General features: G+C 39.2%; 1 protein-coding gene across 4 annotated transcripts in view; it reads right to left on the bottom strand.

Moving 5' to 3' along the window:
* The window catches only part of morc2 (MORC family CW-type zinc finger 2), a 37,853-nt gene extending 15,762 nt beyond the window's left edge, over nt 1-22,091 (bottom strand). For 3 of the 4 annotated variants that reach the window (XM_061261400.1, XM_061261402.1, XM_061261403.1), the window contains exons 1-16: nt 21,506-21,672; nt 20,654-20,847; nt 15,087-15,140; nt 14,256-14,290; nt 13,212-13,280; nt 12,889-12,979; nt 12,642-12,750; nt 12,124-12,283; nt 7,548-7,659; nt 6,618-6,743; nt 6,027-6,106; nt 4,765-4,847; nt 2,282-2,367; nt 1,669-1,809; nt 1,165-1,319; nt 894-1,022 (exon numbers count right to left, since the gene is read on the bottom strand). In XM_061261400.1, coding sequence (XP_061117384.1) covers nt 894-1,022; nt 1,165-1,319; nt 1,669-1,809; nt 2,282-2,367; nt 4,765-4,847; nt 6,027-6,106; nt 6,618-6,743; nt 7,548-7,659; nt 12,124-12,283; nt 12,642-12,750; nt 12,889-12,979; nt 13,212-13,280; nt 14,256-14,290; nt 15,087-15,140; nt 20,654-20,721 — 1,498 coding nt within the window. In that variant the 5' untranslated portion in view covers nt 20,722-20,847; nt 21,506-21,672. Of the gene's footprint in view, nt 1-893; nt 1,023-1,164; nt 1,320-1,668; nt 1,810-2,281; nt 2,368-4,764; nt 4,848-6,026; nt 6,107-6,617; nt 6,744-7,547; nt 7,660-12,123; nt 12,284-12,641; nt 12,751-12,888; nt 12,980-13,211; nt 13,281-14,255; nt 14,291-15,086; nt 15,141-20,653; nt 20,848-21,505; nt 21,673-21,990 lie in introns of those variants that run through there. The other variant, XM_061261401.1, reaches the window with a different exon arrangement.
* Between the last annotated feature and the right edge of the window lie 2,198 nt (nt 22,092-24,289).

The following is a 24,289-nucleotide window of genomic DNA, read 5'->3' as shown; positions in this document are numbered from 1 at the left end:
CACAATTACTGCAGCTATAAGGACAGGTAATTACTTTTCTGAACCCCGGGACAATAAGTACTGTTGTGCAGTCTAATGTTAATTGACAATTGGAATGACACTGTTGATCATGTCATAATGAAACAAAGACTAATTAGCATACAATACTGTGCAAAAGTCTTAGGCACCTGTATAACATTCTGTATAGATAAGATCCTTTCAATGAAAGGTCCTAAATAAACATACTACACATTTTACATTACATTTTAGTAATTTGACAGAATAGTTAAAAACTGAATCAAATCAATATTTTTTGTGACCACCCTTCGGCGTTAAAACAGCATCACTTCTCTGAGATATAGAACTGCAGGACAGCGTTGGCTAAGACAATCAGCAGGGAGGTTGTTCCAAGCATGTTGGAGAACTTGCCACAGTTCTTCTGCAGACTTTGGTTGGCTCCTTGCTTTGATCTCAGACTGCCTTGATCAAGTTTTTATGTAAAAAGTAGTCAATTGCTTACAGTAATATGTTACTTTTTTAAATGAAATTCAAAAATGTCCCTATAAAATTAAAATTAAATCTTTTTGAAAATGAATATTTGGAAATCTCAAATGTGTTCTTTTATACTAACACACACAAAAAATAAACATATAATATAAAATAAAGTCTAGGGTGCTTAAGACTTCTGCACAGTACTGTAGGTCGGTCTAATCAAGCTGCAGTATGGTTAGTCAATGTGTCAGAGTTGATGGACTCACTTAAATGTGTCTAAGGGTGTGCCTCAAGTTTCTTGTCCTGGGCCCACTTTTATTCACTATTTATATCAAATGCTTGGCTTGGCACCCAATGCAAATTTAAAGTTTTAAGCTGAAGATACAATCATAGTGCCAGAGGGGTTGGAGGGCTTTACTTACCACACTGGATTGTAACAGGAATTTCCATGGCTCGACGCCTCTTGTAGCGCAGTTCACTGGAAGGAGGCTGGTTCCAGTTGGCCGAGAGATAGCCAAATTCATCCCAGAACTTTACAATCCCCTTCTCAGCTGAATAGAGTATGAGAATAAACATGGGCAGTTTACAGGATTGCAGGAGAACTTGTGCTGAGACATTTTATAATATGAAAGCCAACACTAGGATAGTGCCACTTAACCACCCAGAAAAACAACAAATACACGGAGGTCATACCAATTGACACATCTTTCCAGTACTGGACCAGATGTTCACCCATGGCTTTCAGCAGATGACGATACTCCTTTGCATCTGCAAAGTCCTGCTTGTTGTGCGTGGGCTCCAGGACTAGGTAAGGTACATCTACCACTCCAACCACACCCCCACATGCCCTGCCACAAGACAAACCAGAGCAGGAAATATTACTGGACCAATTGCTTAAAGGAAGAGATGCCTTTTTTCTTCATTTTATCGAAGGTGCCAATTATTCTGTAGCCCACTGTATTGCTAGATAGCAGTAACAAATAATAATGATCAGTGTCACAACATAAATATAGAAGCTAAGTGCATCATCTAAGCCTAGTAACACTTCAGCAACCGATCAAACAAGTTGTTCACAGTGTAGAGACAGTGTAGTTGTATCTCTCTGGTACCAAGAAGAATGCATGCTAAGGTGGCTGCAGATATAAGGAAACATGAGGTAAAACTTTTCGATGAAATCAAGAAAGACCTGCTACTTACATGCCTCCCTCTAGCTGGGGTCCAACTTTCTCGTACATCTTGATAAGTCGACTGCAGTTATATACAAACATGCCATCCAGCTCCCGTTGGTCAATGTTCACTCCAAATATGAAGCAAAGTTCTTTGGGTTCCTTAAGGGCTCTGGGGATGGGCAGATAGAGAGGGAGGGTGTCACACGATGCTATTCTCAAAGACACCAAAAGCAACAGGGTCATTTATTTGGAAGACAAACATGGTATGAAAAACATGATAAAACGTTTAATTTCCAAAAAACACGTCAGAAGGGCTACATGCAATATCAGAATGTCAACCTCACTCTGCAATGCAAGCTTAATTGTCTTGCGAAAATAATTCATATTCAATGGAAATGAGGCATAACTCTTGAATCTGATGAAGCTAACACCTTTGTCGTGCAAATTTGTTAGAAGTTTGTAGAAGTTCTCTCGAAAAGAAAGACGAAAGCCAAATGCTATTGCTCACATCGGCAAAAACACTGAAGAAAGACTCACAAATTTTGTTCTTGCAGTAGGCTAATAAATAAGCTTTTAAACACTGTGAATAATCAAATCTATAACTGACACAAAAAACATAACACAAATCTCAAATTACACACTTATGTTTGTTCTCAAGAATTTTCCGCTTGACTTCTGCTTCTCGGCGCAGCATCATGGCTGACTCCTGAGCCTTTCGGAGCATAGTCTGGCAAGAGAAGGGCGACATTTATTCCTCATGCAGTACATTCATATGCTCGCTCATTCGCTTGGTCACTCAGTCACCAATTTGCACCTACAGACTCAAAATTACACATGTAATGAATTCTATACATACATAAACACACACACACATATATATACCATATATATACCTTATTCCAAAATTGATTAAATTCATTTTTTTCCTCCAGATTCTACACACAATACCCCATAATGACAACGTGAAAGTTTTTTACTTTTAATAAAAAATTTAAGAAATCACATGTACATAAGTATTCACAGCCTTTGCCATGAAGCTCAAAATTGAGCTCAGGTGCATCCTGTTTCCACTGATCAACCTTGAGCTGTTTCTACAGCTTAATTGGAGTCCACCTGTGGTAAATTCAGTTGATTGGACATGATTTGGAAAGGCACACACCTATCTATACACACCGGTCTATATAAGGTCCCACAGTTGACAGTGCATGTCGGAGCACAAACCAAGCATGAAGTCAAAGGAATTGTCTGTAGACCTCCGAGACAGGATTGTCTCGAGGCACAAATCTGGGGAAGGGTACAGAAAAATTTCTGCTGCTTTGAAGGTCCCAATGAGCACAGTGGCCTCCATCATCCGTAAATGGAAGAAGTTCGGAACCACCAGGACTCTTCCTAGAGCTGGCCGCCCGTCTAAACTGAGCAATCGGGGGAGAAGGGCCTTAAGTCAGGGAGGTGACCAAGAACCCGATGGTCACTCTGTCAGAGCTCCAGCATTCCTCTGTGGAGAGAGGAGAACCTTCCAGAAGGACAACCATCTCTGCAGCAATCCACCAATCAGGCCTGTATGGTAGAGTGGCCAGACGGAAGCCACTCCTTAGTAAAAGGCACATGGCAGCCCGTCTGGAGTTTGCCAAAAGGCACCTGAAGGACTCTCAGACCATGAGAAACAAAATTCTCTGGTCTGATGAGACAAAGATTGAACTCTTTGGCGTGAATGCCAGGCGTCATGTTTGGAGGAAGCCAGGCACTGCTCATCACCTGGCCAATACCATCCTGACAGTGAAGCATGGTGGTGGCAGCACCATGCTGTGGGGATGTTTTTCAGCGGCAGGAACTGGGAGACTAGTCAGGATTGAGGGAAAGATGAATGCAGCAATGTACAGAGACATCCTGGATGAAAACCTGCTCCAGAGCGCTCTTGACCTCAGACTGGGGCGACGGTACATCTTTCAGCAGGACAACGACACACAGCCAAGATATCAAAGGAGTGGCTTCTGGACAACTCTGTTAATGTCCTTGAGTGGCCCAGCCAGAGCCCAAACTTGAATCCGATTGAACATCTCTGGAGAGATCTGAAAATGGCTGTACACCGACGCTCCCCATCCAACCTGATGGAGCTTGAGAGGTGCTGCAAAGAGGAATGGGCGAAACTTCCCAAAGATAGGTGTGCCAAGCTTGTGGCATCATATTCAAAAAGACTTGAGGCTGTAATTGCTGCCAAAGGTGCATCAACAAAGTATTGAGCAAAGGCTGGGAATACGTATGTACATGTGATTTCTTATTTTTTTATTTATAATAAATTTGCAAAATTGTCAAAAAAAACTTCTTTCATGTTTTCATTATGGGGTGTTGTGTGTAGAATTTTGAGGAAAAAAAATAATTTATTCCATTTTGGAATAAGGCTGTAACATAACAAAATGTGGGAAAAGTGAAGCGCTGTGAATGCTTTCCGGATGCACTGTATATACACACACACATATACATATATACACACACAAGATGTCATGTCCTCTATTTTTCTGCACCAGACACCCACTTGTTTGGAAATCGCAGTGGTCACAGAAGGACCACCTTCTTCACTCCTTTAACTTGTTCCCCCTTTCTTACTCCCTCACCCACAATGCAAATTCCATTAAGCTAACGGTTCTCTCCATTGTCCAGTTGTCACATGAAATTAAGTTTACATCATACAACTTGGAGAGGCACTTTCTTGGAGAAGCAATATTGAGGACAAAAAAAAAAAACAAAGCCTACAAGCTTTTTTTTTTTTAGACCGTTTACTGTGCATCGCCATGGTCTCGTATAGAATCCGGACTGTGTCAGTGCCAACTGTGGCTGGCAGCTCCACAGGATGCCACACAACTGATGCTTGAGTCAACCATGGTGTGAAGAGAGGCAGTGGCAACATTACATGCTTCCAAGGAGAAAACGCTTGCCTATTGGCAGTGTGATCACGATTCCAAACCGAGGAGAAATGCATTTAAAAAATGATGAAAATATACTCCTCTACCTTCAAGTGTAAGCCTCCTGCACTATTGTTGACAGTGAGCCTAGTGAGTAAAAAAAATCTAGTCTCACTCACTCACTCACTCACTCAAACAGTGGGCTGTTCTGGAAGGTGTCTTACCCTAGCATCTCGGGAAAGGTCTCCTCCCAGCTTCAGCTCAAGCGACAAACTTTTGCTTTCTGCCTCTCTCGCCTTCTCTTCAGCTACATGAGAACAGAATTAATGTTTAGTTCAAAGTTGGCACTCAGTTTTAAATTTCATTGGTACACCAGGAAGACATTTACATTTGCATACAGTGCCCCCCATGATGTTTGAGACATTTGCCTTCTGTACTCCAAAATGTATATTTGTAAGCATTCACATATAGTTAAATGCTGATGAATTATATTTTTATACATATAAAGTCCCCCCACATTTCAGGGATATAATGTTTGGAGTATATTAATGTGACATAACTGAAATTAATCATTGTTTATTACTTTGAATAAACCATAGACATTGCCATGTGCTGGGTACCTAAACTCATCTTTTCAGCATATGAATCGCATGTTCAATTGGATTCAGATCAGGTGACTGACAAGGCCAAGGAAGAAAAAAATCCTGTTTTTGGCTTTGAAAAACTCCTTTGTTGCTTCAGCAGAATGTTTGGGATCATTATCTTGCTATAGGATGAAGCACTTTCCCTCAGAATAGATTCTGCTGCTTCTTGCATCATCAGTGAAGACAAATGAGCCAGTACAAGTACCCAAACCATAACAACCCCAGCACCATGTTTCGCAGATGAGGTGGTATGCTTTGGGCAGTTCCTTTTTGGCCTCCAGGCCTTGCTCTTGGGACTGTATCTTCTGAAATCAATGGTGCATGTGCACAGTCGAAGGTGCAGTGCTTCGGCGTACTGGACGCGACTAATGAATCGTGTACTGGTACTTTCGTGACCAGAGGTTCGGGATCAAAATGCACAAGACAGATTTTCATTGAACCATTCAAAACAAATCACATAATATTGCATCATAACAAAGAAAAATAAGCAATGTGTAAAACTGCACCTAGACTGACCATTCTTTCCATCGTCAATAATTATATGCTACTGCCAAGTTCTTTTCTCATAGTGGTTTTATTTATTTTAGGCCCACTTTTCTTTATTAATCATTGTTTCTGTTGACTTAGTGTGGATTCTCCTTTGATTTAAGTTGGAATCGAAAATACGGCTAATTCCACATCATACAAATAAATACACAGAATGTAATTGGTAATAGGTTATGGAACGAGGATGATGAGCTGTTTGAAGAACAAGATGATATGTACAAGATTATATAATTAATGTTCAGCCAGACTTGTGTGACATTGTGCTAACGCCCCCGCTGCCCCAGTGCTCTACTCACCAATCTTAGCGAGATGATCAGCCCTTTTAACCTCCTGCTCAGTCCGAGTTTTGAAACGTGTGGAAGTGTACTTGTATACCCTGAGAAAGGGTGAAAGAAGTGTAAAAAGTCTTCAGACAGTAGCACTCAGAGACCATCATCACAAAAGTAAAGAGTTGGATTTTATTCTTACTCGGCTCTTATACTGGTATGTGCAATGTTTTAATAATTTCATTTCACTCTTGTTTCAAGATGGCAATCAAACACTAGTGCAGTAGTTACAAGGGATTAATCCAAACCTGAATACCCTATTCAGAGATAATTAAGAGAGATACAAAAAGGCAAAAATTAAACCAAAGAATCACTATCCAAATTATACTAAGGGGCACATCTTAGAACTGTTGCAATGTTGGGGAACTTAACTGCTTGATAAGCTTATAGATAATAAAAAGCAAAAAAATAGAGCCACTGAGAATAAGATGTTTTGCAAGTTACAATTCAAAACAGTTCACATTTGTAAAATCTGTATATTTTGTTCTGAGACTGCAATTCTTGATGCGTTTGTATGTCAGTATGTTCCGGTGAATAAACTATCTAAAGAGTTTTGTGTACCTGGGTTTGTAGAGGCAGCAGGAGAGCCTCTTTGTGCGCACTTTGTGCCCCTGGATAAAGATTCTCATTCTGGGGTCGATGTAGAGGACAGCAGCATAGGCCCGGAAAGAGCGGCGCTCAGGCTTCCTGTGTTGGGGAGGAGCAAGAGGAGCACGTTTTGCCATTTCCACACTTAAGGTGTGCTTCAATGCTTCAGAAACACATACTTCACCTTGAAATGGCAGGACTTTCTGTAATATAAAAGCTCAAACAATGCGCCAACTGGACTGTTTTTTGCTTGTATAGAACTTTCAGGAATTCTATTCTTCTGGAGTTCTCCCATTTGCTTCAGCCTCAATCACACTGATAATTCGGTACACTACAGTGAATATCACAAAATGCCCCCTACATTTTCTTGCAAAACTGGAGATCCTGCCTCTTTTCATACTTTCTAACAACTAGCTCTAACTATGGTAGAGGTTACCTAACCTAGCTACCGTCAGTAGCCCAAAATTAACCACCTAGCTATGAAGATTTTAAGTAAATATAGCTATTTTTTCCATCAATGACGAGATCTGGATTGCATAATTTAGGCCAAAAGGAAAAGCACTCGGTTTGAATTTAAAGAATAATAACACTGTAGTTAAACAGGCAACATGTTATGGTCAGAAACCTTTGAGTCTATAGTCCAACATTTTGACCTTTTCATTGACATAAATAATTAGGCTATTCTACCAATCAAAGCCCAGACCACAAATAAAAACAACGACTCAGGAGTGACACCTCACCATAAAAGTATGAACAAATGACATTGCATTGTATCAGTGTGATCAAGGCTTTACCATGCAAGTCATTGCCATTTTCTAGGATAAGCAACACATTTTGTACAACCTACATGTTACATTCCCCAAAACCTGAATTGGCTCATATAAAGAAAAAGCGGTCACTGACACTCCCTCTGGTGTTGTCCCAGCCATCAGGATGTCTTGGTGGTCTGTCTCCACATCCAGCTCAGGTTCCCTGGTGTCCATCAATTTCAGATTATAGATTATGACTAGGGTACCTGAAAAAACAGTTGGCATCATGGGACACGTTATAGTAAACCATGAACTCCAAACCCGATGAAACAACTTCAAATTTGAAGGGGTGGGGGGCATGGAATAACAGGTTCTATGATCAGTGAATTTGTTCATCTGTAGTTACTCCACATTGTGCAATACTCTATTCTGATTGAGGCGATCTGTTGACCCTTCGCAATGCCCCTCCTACAATCAGCAATAGTCCAAGCATAGCCTTGCAAACCATTACTAGTGATCAAGCTTTGATCACAGACCAGCAGTTGGCCTTTTATGATCAAGCGGTGCCCTTGAGGACAAATGAACCCCTCGAAGATTAGGAAGTACAGCAATGTTTGCACCAAGGTAGCAAAGATGTACCTAATTTCACCAGTTTTTCAGAACTTGTACCTTTAAAACCATATGTTAACAGAAAGCAAAGACACAGATCAACGTTTGAATAACATGAAATGTTACTTAATGAGCACTAAAATCAATTACTGCATTTAAGATGGTTTGTTGCTTGTTTAATTGACTACTCCGTTGAGTCAAAGCATTATGATCACTCACAGATGAAGTGAGTAATATTGGTGCATGCCAAGGTCTAGGATATATTACATGGTAAGTGCACAGTTGGCTCTCGTAGTCAACCTGTTGGATGTGGGAGAAATGGACAGGCGCAAAGACCTGAGTGACTTTGACAAGGGCCTATCTGGTCCAAACCGACAGAAGGGCTACTGTGGCACAAGTCACAGCCGCAGACCAGTCAGTGTGCCATGCTAACCCCTGTCCACTGCCGAAAGTGCCTACAATGGGCACAAGAGCATCAGAACTGGACCTTGGAGCAATGGAAGAAGGGTGCCTGGTCCAATGAGTCCCGTGTTCTTTTACATCGTGTGGACAACCAGGTACGTGTTCACCGTTTACCTGGGGAAGAGATGGCACCAGGATGCACTGTGGGAAGAAGACAAGCCGGTGGACGGAGAGTGATGTTCTGGGTAATGTTCTGCAGGGAAACCATGGTTCCCGGCATTCATGTGGACGTCAATTTTACAAGTGCCACCTACCTAAAGATTTTCGTGGACCAGGTACACCCCTTCATGGCAACGGTATTCCCCAATGGCAGCCACCTCATTCAGCAGGATAATGCTCCCTGCCACACTGCATAAATTGTCCGGGAATTGTTTGAGGGACATGATGAATGGTTCAAGGTGTTGCTCTGGCCTCCAAATTCCCTAGATCTGAAACTGATCTGGGGAATGTGCTGGAACAACAAGTCTGATCCATGGTGGCACCATCTCGCAACTTACAGGACTTAAAGGATCTGCTGTGAACGTCTTTGTGCCATATACCGAGTGTAACATTTTGGGCACTGGGGCACCTTCAGAGGTCTTGTAGAGTCCATGCCTCAGCCGGTCAAAGCCATTTTGTCAGCTCAAGGAAGACCAACAGCATATAAGGCAGGTGCTCATAATGTTTATAATATGTAATATGATGTACACTAGAGTGCGGCATAAAAGTATTTGCACCCTTCCTGATTTCCTCGATCTTTACATATTTGTCACACTGAATGGTTTCAGATCTTTAGACAAAATTTTATATTAGACAAAGGGAAACTGAGTTAACATAGAATACATTTAAATAAACCTAAAAATTAATTAAACCTAAATCATTGCCCCCTTAATAAATGCTTGCATCACCCTTAGCAGCAATAATTGAAACCAAATGCTTTCTAGAATTGGATATCAGTCTTTCACACTGCTGTGGAGGAATTAAAGCCTACTCTTCTTTGTAGAACTTATTTAATTCTGGTTTTACTGAATATTTCCTTCAGTAGTCCACATTTTTTCCATTGCCATGTTTGCTTTGTTGCACAAAGCTTGCTCGACAAAGCAACAGTAAACAAGAGGGCCAGATTTTAAAAGATGTCCGTTGTTGTGGGTAAGGCTGGATCTAATCAAACTCACTCAGACCATCGCCACAGTGCAAACATTGAATGATGCAATCCCCCTACCGATCCTCGAGACCTTATATCAACAAAGTCATGTGACTGACCTGATGAAGCTTGGCTCACCGCCCATAAAAGCATCCAGGTGAGCCTACCTCGTCCTCTTTGCCTTATCTGCCTTATCTGAAGACCTGTTGGTAAGGATGTATTCGTCTGAAACTCTACTATTGAAAATTGACGCCACATTAGAGCAGGTGCCTTGTGTCCCCGAGGACTGCAAGTGCTTTTCCTTTGTTTGATTTTAATACATTTTTCACTTTGTAACGAGTGTTGTTTGCATCAATCTCTCTTTGGTTTTAGATGTCCTATGTCACCTAAAATTAGACAAACGTTGAAACATGAGTTAATTAACTGAAATTAATTTTCCAATGTTTTAACATTAGATGTGTTTATTATAAATAGCCTTTTTTAAATTCATTTTTATTAAAGTTGGCAATAATTCTGGAGCCAACTGTAGGCACTCTCCTTGTATGCCCCCATTTTGACGGCAAGCATGCCGATGGAGTATCTGATCAAAATGTTACACTCGAGTCCCATATGACCATAGCACTTTCTTCAATCGTAATTTAAATGACCGAACTAGACCATAATGGAATGTTTGGTCAGATACAGCATTGGCATCGAAGCAGAGATGCATAAAAGGAGAGGCACAGGTCTAGGGGCCCTGGTGAATATCAATGGTATAATGGATTCCACTAAGCATCAGAAAATTGTGGCTGAGACTTGTTTGTAGGTGGACATTCCAGCCAGATGTTGATGAAAGCGTACCTCAAAATCAACACTGAAATGGTTCCATGACAACAAAGCACTTCAATCCAATCGAAACCTGCGAGCTGAACTGAAGAGGGCAGTTGATGAGCACAAACCCAAGAATGCAAAGGATCTTACAGGGATCTGCTTTGGGGCCTGGTCCCAAATCCCTCCAAATGTGTTCAGTAACCTAGACATTACAGGAAAAGATTCCCAGCTGAAATCCTTGCCAAAGGTGGATGCACCAAGCACTAAACCAGGCCCAATAATGATAAAACCTTGATTTTGTAATGCAGGGTTTTTGTTCAGATTGCAGTCTTGTGTTCCCCAAGCCTATCCTTAAACCTCCTCTTAGTTCTCCTCACATAACAAACAACCACATTGAGACTTGAGACAATATAAAAACAAAGAAGTGTTGCAGTTACTGAACTGTTTTTTTTTTTTTTAGATTAAACATGTACACTCATTATTTTTTGGATAAATGGCCAAAGAATTCCATACTTAATCCTCCTATTATGTTAAGATGACCAGTTCAGTGACCAGTTTTACATTTGGGGTCAAATTGAACCAAACTTTTGAAATAAACACAAAGATATTGTAATTTAAAAAATTATCCTTCTCATTGTCTCCCAAATTACTTGCTTGTTATAAAAAGATGTGAAAAATCTGGGAGAAACACCTTATTTTAGAGCCTAAGGAACAGTAAGTGAAAGCTTGGCACCTGTATGGGAAAGTGCCACCAGAATCATTCAGAAAGACAACTGAGAAAAGAATGTAAATGTTTTTATATTTTGTTACATTTTCTACACCCATGGAGGATCAAAATAACACTGCACAACACATGTGAATGCCAAGCTGGAACAGAATTAGAAAAATCATACAGTATCAATATTAAAAAAGGGTTAGCTGGTTTTTAAGCGATGTCATACACTGAATGGGGTCGAATTGACCCCAAACAGACAAGGAGGGTTAACTTACAAGAGTGAATGATTAGATGTTTAGGTATGTGCACCAGTGTCACATTTCCTTTACATTATCTTTCAAAGTGATATCAATGTCTCATCTTAAACCACCCTAAGGTGTATATGCTTTATAATGAACAGGTTATAATGAAGGTTTTGGATAGGTTATTGGACCCCTAGATATCTTAGACCATATGCTGATGAAGAGAAAGCGATTCCCACTAGGAAATGGTGCAGGAATGAGCTTCATGAATCAAAACTGTTGATTTGTAGTAAAATATATGATTTTATGATTGAGAGCAACACACAATTTAGCCATTAGGATAGATTTGGAGACACTAAGGGACACCAGGTTACACTGCTTACATCTTTATTAGTTCTGCATATAATTCTCAGCTTTTGCACACTTGTGGTCAAGGAGCTTGTGATCCAGGAAATGCATAGTTTTACCCATTTTACATTTTCAACTGCAACTTAATACTTGCATTTTCACATAGATCTTTTTGTATTTGGGCACTTTATTTCTGTTAGTGCTGAAAGCGGTCCAAATGTCTCTGAAGCTCACATTCAGAGTTATAAAGCCTTAAATCGAACATGACATAAATAGGTGAGGATTACCCAGATTTTGCATCTGCCAGAAGAGTGTTAAAAAACAAGGGTTAGCTAGCCAGAAACAGCTATGACCATATTATTGGTAATATAACTGGAGACTGGTAGCTGACTGTTTTTGAAAAAGTGGAGAAGGGACTTACCACTGTCTCCATCAATTTTCTTAAACTGCTCCATCAGCTGGGCCTCAGTTTTGAAGGGTGAGTACTTGTAGATGAGCTCGGTTTCAATAGCGTGCTTTTCGGGATCCTGTGTGACCGGCTGCTTATTTTGGATGTCCCAGGTAGGAAGAGGGACAATAACCTGTAGAAAAAGATTAAAACTCTCCTTGTATTTTGTTAAGGTTTATGGCAATGACAAAAAAATTACATTTCCAGCCCCATCCAAAAGTATTGGAGGAGCAAGGCCAATTCCTTTGTTTTTTTGAATACACTGAATACATTTGGAGTTGAGATAAAAAGATGAACACAAGACAAGAGTTCAGAATTTCAGCTTTTATTTCCCGGTATTTACACCTAGATGTGTTAAACTACTTTGAACATAGCACCTTTGTATTTTCTCATAAGGCATTTAAGTCTAGTCAGAAATCAAGAGACCATTTTTGCTACAATGGGCATCAAATTACTTCTCCACTAGACTGGGGCATCAGTTATAACCTCACCTCATCCAAACCCTCCTCCTCGTGAAATGTCCGAGACAGAAATAGGCAGGTCAGCATGTTTTCTTTTTTGGTAAACAGAATAAAGTCCTTCCCTATCCGCATGGACCCCCTGAAAGGTAAACAGACACACAAATATATGAATTACTTTGATAGAACAAAATTTTAAAAAACTGATTTTCAAAACAGTTCATCAAATTTTAATGGTATTCTCACTCTCCCCGCAAATCAAACAGACACAAGCACTTACGATTTCAACCCATTACCATACTGTCCGATGTGTGTGGATTCAGGGGACCTCTTGCTGGATTTCCCAAACTGGATAACATGAGTTGCTTCATCTGTAGGTAAAGGGATTTCAGCTGGTCAGTAACATTGATAATACTTCCCAGGAGTCCCTGTTCTTTAGCACATAATGAACTACAGTACTGACAATAATGAATGGCATTGGTAGCTGCCCAAAAATTATTTGTTTATAACCCTCCAATTTGTAACATCCGTCATCATCACCCTAGTCTATTAAACAGTGGATTATACTACTCAACTACTATAAACATACACATAATTACTCACTGGGGTCCATTCCTGTTCCATCGTCAAGGAAACATAGCATGAAACCTCCTCGTAGGTCTGGCCTGCTCTCTGAATTTAGAGAAGAATCATTAATGAGAAAGATATTAGAGTGAGGATGGATTTTCACCACAATTTCATTTTCACAGACCATTAAAACAAACAAATCAGCGACTGTAATTTTGAGTTTCAATTTCCTCATTCAATTTCTTGGTGGCATAGCTATAGGCATAGGACTAGCTATATTTATTAAAGCTAATTAACTTGATATATAGTAGTATCACAGACATTTTGTGTCACACCATCCAGGACAATATTACTTGGCATGTTGACACAGTTAGGAATCTAACAAATTGAAAGGTTCTGAATTTACCAACCGTAGAGCAATACCTTCCAGCCAGGATTGCTTTATATATCACAAAATATCTTACAAATAGTTCTGATTATTCCGACGAGCAACTACGCCAAATAAAAATAATTAAATTCTTTCCAAATGCTTTCATTGAACAAATTGCACATGAAATGCCAATTTAGTTAACAGAACATCAACTTAAATAAATACTATTGCAGTTCAAGTCGTCTTTTTTAAATATCTACGATACATTGTGCAGCCCGAGAGTATTTTAGGCAAATTCCCTTATGTTTATGGTAATCAGTTTAGTCATTTTAAATGGAGTTCTACAATAAACTTTACACAAAAAAAGTGTAAAGTTTCACCTTTCCACAAGTTAAATGTGCGTTTAAGATTTAGCTAATGTTCTAGAAAATTCAAGCATTTATTTAGCTACTTAGTAGACGCAGGACAAGTCCCAAAACAAAACAAATGCAGATGGAACCTTCAAGATTGGGACGGCACCATGGGGAGATGTAAACAGACAAGGGATTACCAATTGTCAATTGAATTTTTTCTATTTTTGTCAGAAATATAGATAAATGCATGCTTAAACACAAAGCAATTTCAGGAAGTCATTAATCACATGAAACAAATCCAGCTCATTTGATTTGAACCAAATAGCCTTTTCATTTCTACAGTTGGCTGTGACATACCTGTGTAGATATCAATTCTAGTTGCATTGGCATCCCTGCAAAATAATAATGAAATCAGACAAGATAGTCACTAGATACAGACTTGGTTTCTGTGGAGAAAGCAGTCATTATGACTGAATGTTTATCATTTTACGCAGAAGCACTGAACAAGCTACAATACAACAGGTCTTGCAAAAGCCATCTGGGCTTACAGAACAGACACATGCTTCCGGTTACACAGGGTGAGCAGCAAAATCAAACAAAAAAATAGTGCTGCAAGCAACGATATTGAAGGCCAAGCACCAAAGGCAAGCCATAGAACATACTTTGTCATGTATTCCAAACCTGATCCAAACAAAACTTTGGTGTGTATTGGATACAAGAGTGAATTATTTAAAAAATTGCAATTTTGAAGTGGTTCCACAAGAATAAATCATAATCCAGCAATGTGACAGACGGGGTTGACAAAATCGGTCACCTTCCATTTTTACCAGTCAAGTTTGCCTTAATGGCTTGCTACGTCAGCACCACTTGGTGTATGACTTCCAAACTTCTAGAACTAGCAGATATTTTAGTTAAGAATAGCAACAAGTAAATAGATCATTTAGTTAAAGACTACACAAACCCAAAATCGTGTTCAGCCAGAAAATGTTTCAGACAGTTACCAAACAAAATGAAACTTTAAATGAAGTTCTATTGTATGAGCAAATTTGTTCAGGATAGGGAGGTACACACATGGGAGATATTTGGTGCATTCAAATGGGATGGCCGTAATTTGTTCAATGTTGCTGTAGCGCCTAGAGTGTCAGAAAAGACTAATCCTAGCAGAAATAGTTAATAGTTAAAAGTTACCTTGCATTGTCCACAAGCTCAGCCAGAGCTCCAAAGAGAAACTCATGGGTTGTCCTGCAAGTAAAGCAAAATTACTTTATCATATTGATTTAGGCTGTTTTCATGCAGAATTATTTAATGAAAAAAGTTATCAAACACCGACATTAACCATGTGAAAAGTAATCGCCTCCTTAAACTGAAACCTCACTCATACAGTCAGGACCAAAATTACTGGCACCCTTCAAAAATAGGCACACAGAAAATACTGTAAACTAAAAAAATACCATAATTTATTTTGTTTTCAAACATGTGTAAAGTAGTGCACTTTATTAACTTAAATAAAAAATATATTCAACCAACAAAACTGGTTTCACAATTATTGGCACACCAGGTTCAATACTTTGTGCAACCACCTCTGGCAAAGATGACTGCCGGGGGTCTTTTCCTCAGATTGCGATCATCCATCCAGAACTTTTGAAGATCATTGATATCCTCGGGTTTGCCCATTTCAAGAACAGACGTCAGGTTGTTCATGGGATTTAAGTCTGGAGACTGCAGAACACAGATATTGTTCTCACTTAACCACTTCTGTGTGGACTTGGATGTATGTTTGGAGTCATTTTTCTGCTAAAAAATCCACTTACAAGCAAGTCTCGGCTTCTTAGCAGAGATGACCAAATTTACTGCCAAAACCTCCAGGTACTTTTGTTGAATTCATTATGCTATCTTAATCGAACCCTCATCATCCTCCTCCCCCTCTGTGGAGACATGTGTCCTCTGCCTGGCAAGTTTGCAACCATTCCATATGTTTTTTCACTCTTAAAGTGCTAAGTGGTTGTTTTAACCATTTATGTATTTGTTTTGTACGCCTTACCAGACATGTGAAGGTCAATCAAAGATCCATCTCTTCTGAATTGAGTTTTTTGGCTTTTCCCATATTGATGGATGACTCCTGTTACTTTATTTTTATAATGACAAAGCAATACATTTCATGTTCTGATGAGAGAAGTGAGATCTTCTAAAAATACAATGCTCGACATTGCCGCGTGGTGGTGTATTTGGTATTGGTATCGAAATCATGAAGTCCCAAATGTTTCTAATTTGCATTGACCATTGTGTGGTGGCCAAAAGACTCACCCAGTATGAATATTTATGTATTGGGCATGAAATGCATTAATTAATAGCTAATTAATCCAACCAGGGAATCCTAGATAGCCTTTATGCTATCAATAATCTAATTAAGCCTTTGCTTAAAATGATCAGTTACTCAACATTGATATAGATTATGTTACAAATCATAATGTCAGCCATCCTAACCTCACTTTACTTCTCTGTCGATGATGTTTAGCCCAAAAGGATGCTTACTGGTTGAATGGACCAGGTCGAGTAAGCATCCATCCAAGCTAGTTGACATTCTGCTATTAACCAAACCAAGCCTACAAACTAATGGTTAACTACCATTAACCTCATCTCCCTAATTTACTTGCCATCTGGCTATTTACTTGCTGTCTGGCTATCAATAATTTTACTAATGTAGCAATGAGCTGTACTTATCTAGTGTAAATATAGCTAATGTTACCTGGTGAGTGTAACTGCTTCAGCGATGGAATTTTTTTTCATTTTGGCGAGGCCTAGGATTAACAGTGATGACTCATACATATACGGCTCAATATTTCTAATGCTATCATTGCAGTACTCATTATCCATTATTACGGTCGTATGATAACTAGCTAACAGGCTGTCAATCAAAAGTGAATGCATGAATAATTAGGACAACTGACATGCCCGGCCAGTCTTCTATATTAAGAAATTCAGGTTTTCGAAGCAGTCTAATAAGTAGAAAAAAATATATATATATATATAGAAACTAAAGGAACAATTTAAATGCAAGAAAACTGCACAGGGTCTTTAAGAATGAATCCTTAGACCTGTCTACTTAAACCAAACAACCTTGACTGAAGAACCAACATCGGCAGCCTACTTTCTCAACCTAGCCTGGGGATATTCAGTCCATCTTCACCGAATTGGACTTAAAAGAATCTGTGGAGTCTGAACCTCAATTACCAAAAATGTTCACTTTAAAATAAATAAAAATCCTACTGGATGCCGTGGAAGTGCACATGTTTTGGTGCCACTGCCCATTAGTGGTGCTTTAAGAAGGAAAACGGTATACATTTCTGTCTCTCTTCAACCAGTCAATTTGAAACAATGCAGGCCGTCTATTTGTCAGTCTCCAATTACAGGTCACATGGGGACGTGGCAGCTTTAGCAATGGCAAGTCATCATTCAGCTTGTATGCTCCGGAATATCATGTCAAATTTTAGGACAGACTGATTTTTTTTTTTTTTTTTTACCATTCATGCAATACGTGTCATTACAGCTTTAAAGTTTTCTGTAACCCCAAAGCACACAAGACTTGGCACACCCACACCATGACTTCTTGCAATTAGTGAATGGTTGCTCATGATTGTGTTGCTTAGGCCACATAATTGAGCAACTAAGGCCTAAATGCAAAAAAATAATAATAAATCTTTAGGTAAAATCTATTTGGACTGGCCAGTCAAAGTCAACATATGAGAATCAATGTACAGTAACTGCTACGTTACGTAGCCTACATGGGCTTATTTATATGGCGGTGTTGCGTATGGCGCCTGCAAAAATCTTACATTTTGCATCTAATGTTCCGAATAATAAATTGGCATAATGACAACATTAAAAATAAATGTATAAATGGTACATTTAAAATGATGACAACTATAGCTAAAGAATGTTGCTGATAATGATGAAGTCACCGCAGCACAGTTTCTGCAGCAAAATACATTTCTAGGGGAAAATGTGTACGTGATACAAACGACAGGTTGGGACCACTCATAATGTTGTTCCTCCAGAAGAGAAAATTCTCTTAACTTTTGATTTAAGAAAAAATCTGTTCATACAAGTGGTATTGCATGAGGCCCATTGTCTTGCTGTAGAATGAAGCACTGTCCAGTGAGTCAGCACATAAGAGGCTTCAGAATTCATTCTGCTGGTGCACTCAGCAATTACATCAATGAAGCCAAGTGAGCCAGTACCTGCTGCAGCAATACATGCCACAATGTTACATTGGCTCATAGGCAGTTCCTTTAGTCTCCACACTTGCTCTTGCCATCACACTGGTACAAGTCAACATTGGTCTAATCTGTCCACAAGACCTTTTTCTAGAACTCAGCATGCCCTTTTATGTACTTAGCAAACTGTAACCTGGCCATCCTGTTTTTGCGGCAAACTAGTAGTTTGCATTCTGCAGTTCTGTTGGTGAAGTCGTCTGTTTACAGTAGTTACTGAAATATGTTACGAGAGCTTTTGGATTGCTTCTTATATATTACGGTCGAGTATGTGACCATTTTCAAATCTGATTAAATATAACAGGAACATATAACATTTAAATCAATGCTATTTGGCGGCCATCTTGATAACATTCAAAATCATTTCAGATGGTTCTCAATGTCAGAACCATTCCTGATGACAACAAATGCGTTGATAGAATTTGATTGGGAAGTAGATCTTCAAACAAATGCTGTCAAATCTGTAACGCTGGTATATCCTCAGAAACAAAAATGAAGATGAAAATATAGGAGATCATGCAACCTACTAGGAAGATGGCTGCCGTGGCCTTTCTCCTCATTATTGATTTATTTTCCACAAATAACCAACTTAACTGATCTCTCACAACACAGTTTATTAGCACTATCATTCAAGATATCGGTTATGTCCAATTCTTTGAGGAAGAGACATGTGCTTGCTCCGGACTCAGCATGCTATTGTAAGCGAGCGTAGTAGAGGTAGCATTGGAAAAACACGGGCAATACTTTGAAATGCAGCTCCCGCTGATCGAGGATGGGACCCGGTCCATACAAGCCGAAATCACTCAATATTCATGCGACATGGCAGAGCTACGGGCTGAATTTGCCAATTTGCAAGCCAAAGTTAAACAAGGCGAAACAGCGTCAGCTTAAGGAGACAATTCAGGAGAGGAGGAGTTTAGGAATATCGCTGCATTCACATAGCAGAATGAATATAGACATGCATAATTACAGGATTTGGACTTGCTATAGATAAACCTGTAATTGTACTGGCTAATGGGGTTAACAGGGTTCTAGTTAATCTAATTTTGAAATAAAGTTCCATTTTAAATATGACGCAGTTTGGTGAGAAAGCATTAGGGTGAGTAATCCTATCTGAAGAGCTTGACACTTTGGGCATGCTTTATAAAAACACTCATGTATGATGTAAAAAACCGTCATGTGTGTTTTATTTTATCGAAAAAAATAAGCTTTTCTGAGCAGTTTTGTGTCTGGACAAAGGGATATGCAAATGTTTTGTATTCGAAAAGATTTGGGGATACCTGAGGACATCTGGGTGCAGTATTGGGAAAACATGTGGACTTTGAATACATGTTGATATCTTCATCTTTCAAGTTTGTGCACAAATATAAAGTAGTTCTGGGTTGGTCCTTGACTTTGAAAGAGAGATATTCAGTACTAAAGTCGTATCATCTTTTTTGAATTAAATCTTCAATTAAATTGAATTAAATCTTCATGCAGTAAATGGTTTGAGATATTGACACTTTTATAGGACTAGTACAAAAATAAGTGGAAATTGCCCTCTAGGAAGGCAAAGTGGAAAGAGTTAACTAAGTCAAAGTTTGAGACCATGCTTTGAAGTAATTCTGAGCGGCTTTATACATGTAGCCCCTGATCTCATTGGGTAAATAGTTCTCTCCAAGTTATCAGATTCATGGAGCTAACCATAAAAATAGATGCCTGGTGGTCAGCAGCTGTTAAAGTTATGACAATTTCATGTATTTGATTTGTATAATTTCTTATGTTCGGAGAGGGGATTTCTTTGTATAATTTTGTTTTTAAAATAAATAACATTTGATCACAAAAATATGAAAATATATATTTTCTAAATAGCTATTTTTATGTTCAGCCAAGCCTCCTACATTGGATTAGATTATCCAATTTGTGAACAATAAAATCTCCCCGACGCACAGCCTGTCCAAAGCTGTTCTGACATATATCCTAAGTTCAGATGGTGAACTGATGCCACACTGAAATAAATTGCAATTTGGAGCGGCAATGAGCGACATGACATCAGATGGGCTCATTTCTTTCATACGGTGGAGTCACTTTGTTTATCATGCAGATGCATGTATTTTCTACGCCAGCTAGCAAAGCCAATAGTCATCTCCGAGGCAATGGAGACATGATCCAAAATGCCTGAGGATTATAGCCCAAGATACAATTCATAACATTTGAAAAAAAGAATGATGCACTTTGACTTCCAGGGCAACCCCAACCATTACCTTTACCCCAAAGGATAACAGCTTTAAAATCTTAAAAACATATAGGGCCACTTTCACCTGCACAGATTAAGCCTAGTCCTAGACTAAATTGAGTTTTGTATGAGGAATCTCCATTCAGAAATAAATTTAGTGGTGGGCTAGGCTGAATCTATGTCTGTGAAACTGGCCCACAGTTTCCTACACCTCTGGGGCTGTGATTTGTGCAACAGGTGAATTATATTTCTCCTGCCTAGATACTTACGAGTTTGTATGCAGGTACTCAAAGGTGAGCTGCGCTCGGTTTAAGCTGCTGTAGTTTGAAAAGGCCATTATGGAAATACAACTTTCAGTGGGTGAAACACTTTATGATCCGTCCCTTGGAGTTCCAACAATCTTCTTTATCCAAAAGTGTTGGTCCATTTATAATCCAATAATTTATTTATGGTCCTGATTTTCCTACAAGTAAGATATGCAGAAAGTTGCTCAAGAATATTATGTGTAAACAGTTAGATCATGCAAGAATATTAATTAAATATGCAACTAATATGAACCAGCCATATGCAATTCAAAAAAGCCTGGGAAAATGCATGCAACATTTAAACAGCAATCTAACAAGTGTAACTGTAAAATGCATGTAGCTAATGATGCAATCATGTCAATGCAATATGGTTAAATAAATTGCATTAAATTGGCTGCGTTTGATGATTTAGTGTTGACCTAAATCAGCAAACATTTTATAACAAATTGGCGATATATTGCATAACTCATTCATGGCATTCATTGAATCTGGTCTGTTCAGAGAACAACAGATTTGTGCATTCTCACGTGGAAGGCCCACTCAGTGACTATTTTCTGGATAGCGCACAAGCTACACAATTCAAAACATGCCATTACGTTACATAACTGACGGTAGCTATTCGGCTGGCTAGAGTTAATTTGTTTTCTTGCGCTAATGTTATAAGACATAACGTTAGCCATCTAATCGCCTCAAGCAAGAATGTTTCCATTATTCAGTCTCCCAACACACTGATATTTCAGCTAGCTAGCTAGCCAGCCAGCCAGCCAGATGTATAACGTTAGCTGTCTGAATAGCACATCGGATACATTTGCAAACCTTTTCAAACAGCCAACAATTCCAGTTTGAGCTCTTGTTTGCGTCAATCCTCAACTGTAGCAGGACAGATAACTTTATGTTTATCTTTCCAGTTAGATTTAGGATTGAATCATAACACAACCTCAAAGGCCGCGAAAATGCTACCTCGTTTTCTATTTTGCGCAGACGCCGTAGTCAACGGAGAAACAAAAAAGATCCGACTTCGCATAAAGGAAGCCCGCCTCTAGCACGCCATGATTACCACGAAGCACCAATCAGAACTCACCAACAGAGAAAAATACCCCTGTTATTTGCGCGTTTCCGTCATGACGAAAAACAAACGAAGACCTGACTATGGGCTGGGTTCGATTCCAAATTGTATGCTTTCTTCCTGACGTTTCCTTCACTTGCTTCATGTGGGGAATCCCCAGAATGCCAGGATGAAATATGGAGGTCAGGCCAAGTGGGGTTCGGTTCCGAATTATGAACGGGAAAGGATCAATTACCGGTATATTATCTTCCTCCCTCGTTTTCCCTCCCTGGCACCAAGGGTATAACCTGCAAGCTTCCAGCAAGAAGGGGAATCCAATCATGCAATGTTCCATGCGTGAAGAAGTGAGGAGGAGCGAATCAATGTGCTTCCAAACGGAAGAGGCCACAATTTTGTAGGAGTTCGGAAGGTTCGGGAATAATTCATGTTGAGGAATGGGAGGGGGATTAAGAACTGAGAATCTAACTTTGTCAGATACTTTAGTGTAAATACATTTGTTTTGTTGGAGGTTTAAGAAATCCTCACTAGTGTTTTATAAGACCAGCTGTGTTATAAAAAATGTTTTTGTTTTTATTATCACTAAAAATAAGTTAGGGTGGTTGTTATGAATTATTTATTAACAGTCAAAAGTCAATTGACATAAGTGAGATGGATTTTCGGACATAGCCTTCTACTTGAGCATAGAATGCCGCCACTTAATGTTATGCTATAAAACAGTCATCACTATGATAGGGCCTACACTGACAACCTGTGTCTGTGTTCACTTCTCCCCCATACCTTGCTTGTCTACTTGTAGTTGTTATTCTAAAAACTTGTCGAGCCGCTTTTCAGGGCATGGGCACCTACCAGTCTTAATAGCTTTAAAAGTTCACACACAGAAATGCAATTCAATGTTTTAGGATACGAACACATTCTTTAATGTATTAATTAATGTGTTACATTTTGCTCCGTGTTAGATTTGGCCCTGCTCCCCCCTACTAGCCTACTGGGCAGGGAGCTCTCCCAGATTTTCAGAAGACAAGATGTTTGATACATATAAAAGCAACAATGAATTGATGCGTTTGTGGGTCTGCATGCTTATGTTACAGAATTTTGCATTCTTCCAGGCAGGCTAGCTAGAGCAGACTGGCTTAGACATGGCTAGTATTATCACTAATGACGTTTAGGTAAAAACAAACATGAATAACGTCAGTTAAAAAGGTAGCTAACTGGCTTGTGTGGAAAGTGACTACTAAAGCAGATGCTTTACGAATCATATTAGATCACAGTTTTCTTAGCTCCTTGCTATCACACTGCAAGGGCCATAATCATCTTTGGGGTGTCGGCAAGTGGGATTGAGAATGGGGGCGTTTTTGTATGTAAAGGGCTGCATCAAGGACTAAAATTCTGCATAGTATGCCTTTAAGCACAGTGCATGTTGACGACGGCAGGTCGGCAGTTAGTTGGTGTGAACAGAAAAGAGAAAAAAATAGTAACTGTAAACTATAAATATATCCATTGATTTTAAGTACATTATGCTTAGTATAGTTAAAGGTATTCAAATATTTGCATTTAAATTGTTTAACGCTTTCATTTCTTTGGTTTGAATACAGCCCTCGTGGTTGCTTAGGTCCTGAGCATAGTGTCCAGTGTTTGTGGACTATGATATAACACTATTTCACTTAATGTAGTGCGACATTCGGGAAGTTTTATGCAGCTATGGTTTCGGACATACTAATATTTTGACACCCTACATAGATTGTATTCGATTTCAGACACAGTCAATGTGTTAAATTGGAATGGAACCCAGCCCTGCTTTCAAGTGGTGTCGAATTTAGTTTAGTTTCCCACCGGAAAGGCCCACTTAAATGCCTTATGTCGGATGATACAATAATATGTAGACAGCAACACCCATAGAAACCAATGGGGAGCACACATAGGCGTAATAGCACACTTAGCCTACACGTCGATCATATGTTAGTGTGCACTAACTATCGACTTTAGTAAGAGCTAGCATGACTGGTGCAACCCAGTGCTGGCTCTTCTACTTGTGGTTGGACAATGATGAATGATAAACTTTAAAAAATCCCAGAAATGTGGTGGTGGGCATTGCGTTATTCACTAGCCTAACACAGGGAGTCGTTTAGTTACACATCATATGACATTGGTGATCACACCACAGAGAATTGATAAATATAGAACTCTGGTAGGCTCACAAATCGTCTATGGTTATTCTGTATGTTTTGTAGCCTAAATCAAGTCTGTACACATGTATGATAATTTATAGCCTACATGTCTAAACAATAATGGTTAACTCTTTGTGCTGTTTTATTGGCAGGTATAGTATAGTCCCCTTCAAAAGTATTGGAACAGCAAGGTCAATTCCTTTGTTTTTGCAATACACTGAAGAAAGTGTACATGAGACTTTCAGCTTTTATTTCCTTTGTTAAATAACTTCACCTTTTGTATCAAACCACCCAATTTTTAGGTGAGAAAAAGTACTGTAACATGTGTTTCTTGTTGCCCAGATGTGTTCTGTTGGATTGATTGGTGAA

Source organism: Conger conger, chromosome 11, assembly GCF_963514075.1.
Source record: "Conger conger chromosome 11, fConCon1.1, whole genome shotgun sequence".
In the NCBI taxonomy this organism is placed as follows: domain Eukaryota; kingdom Metazoa; phylum Chordata; class Actinopteri; order Anguilliformes; family Congridae; genus Conger; species Conger conger.
This window is presented reverse-complemented; position numbering and strand designations above follow the sequence as displayed.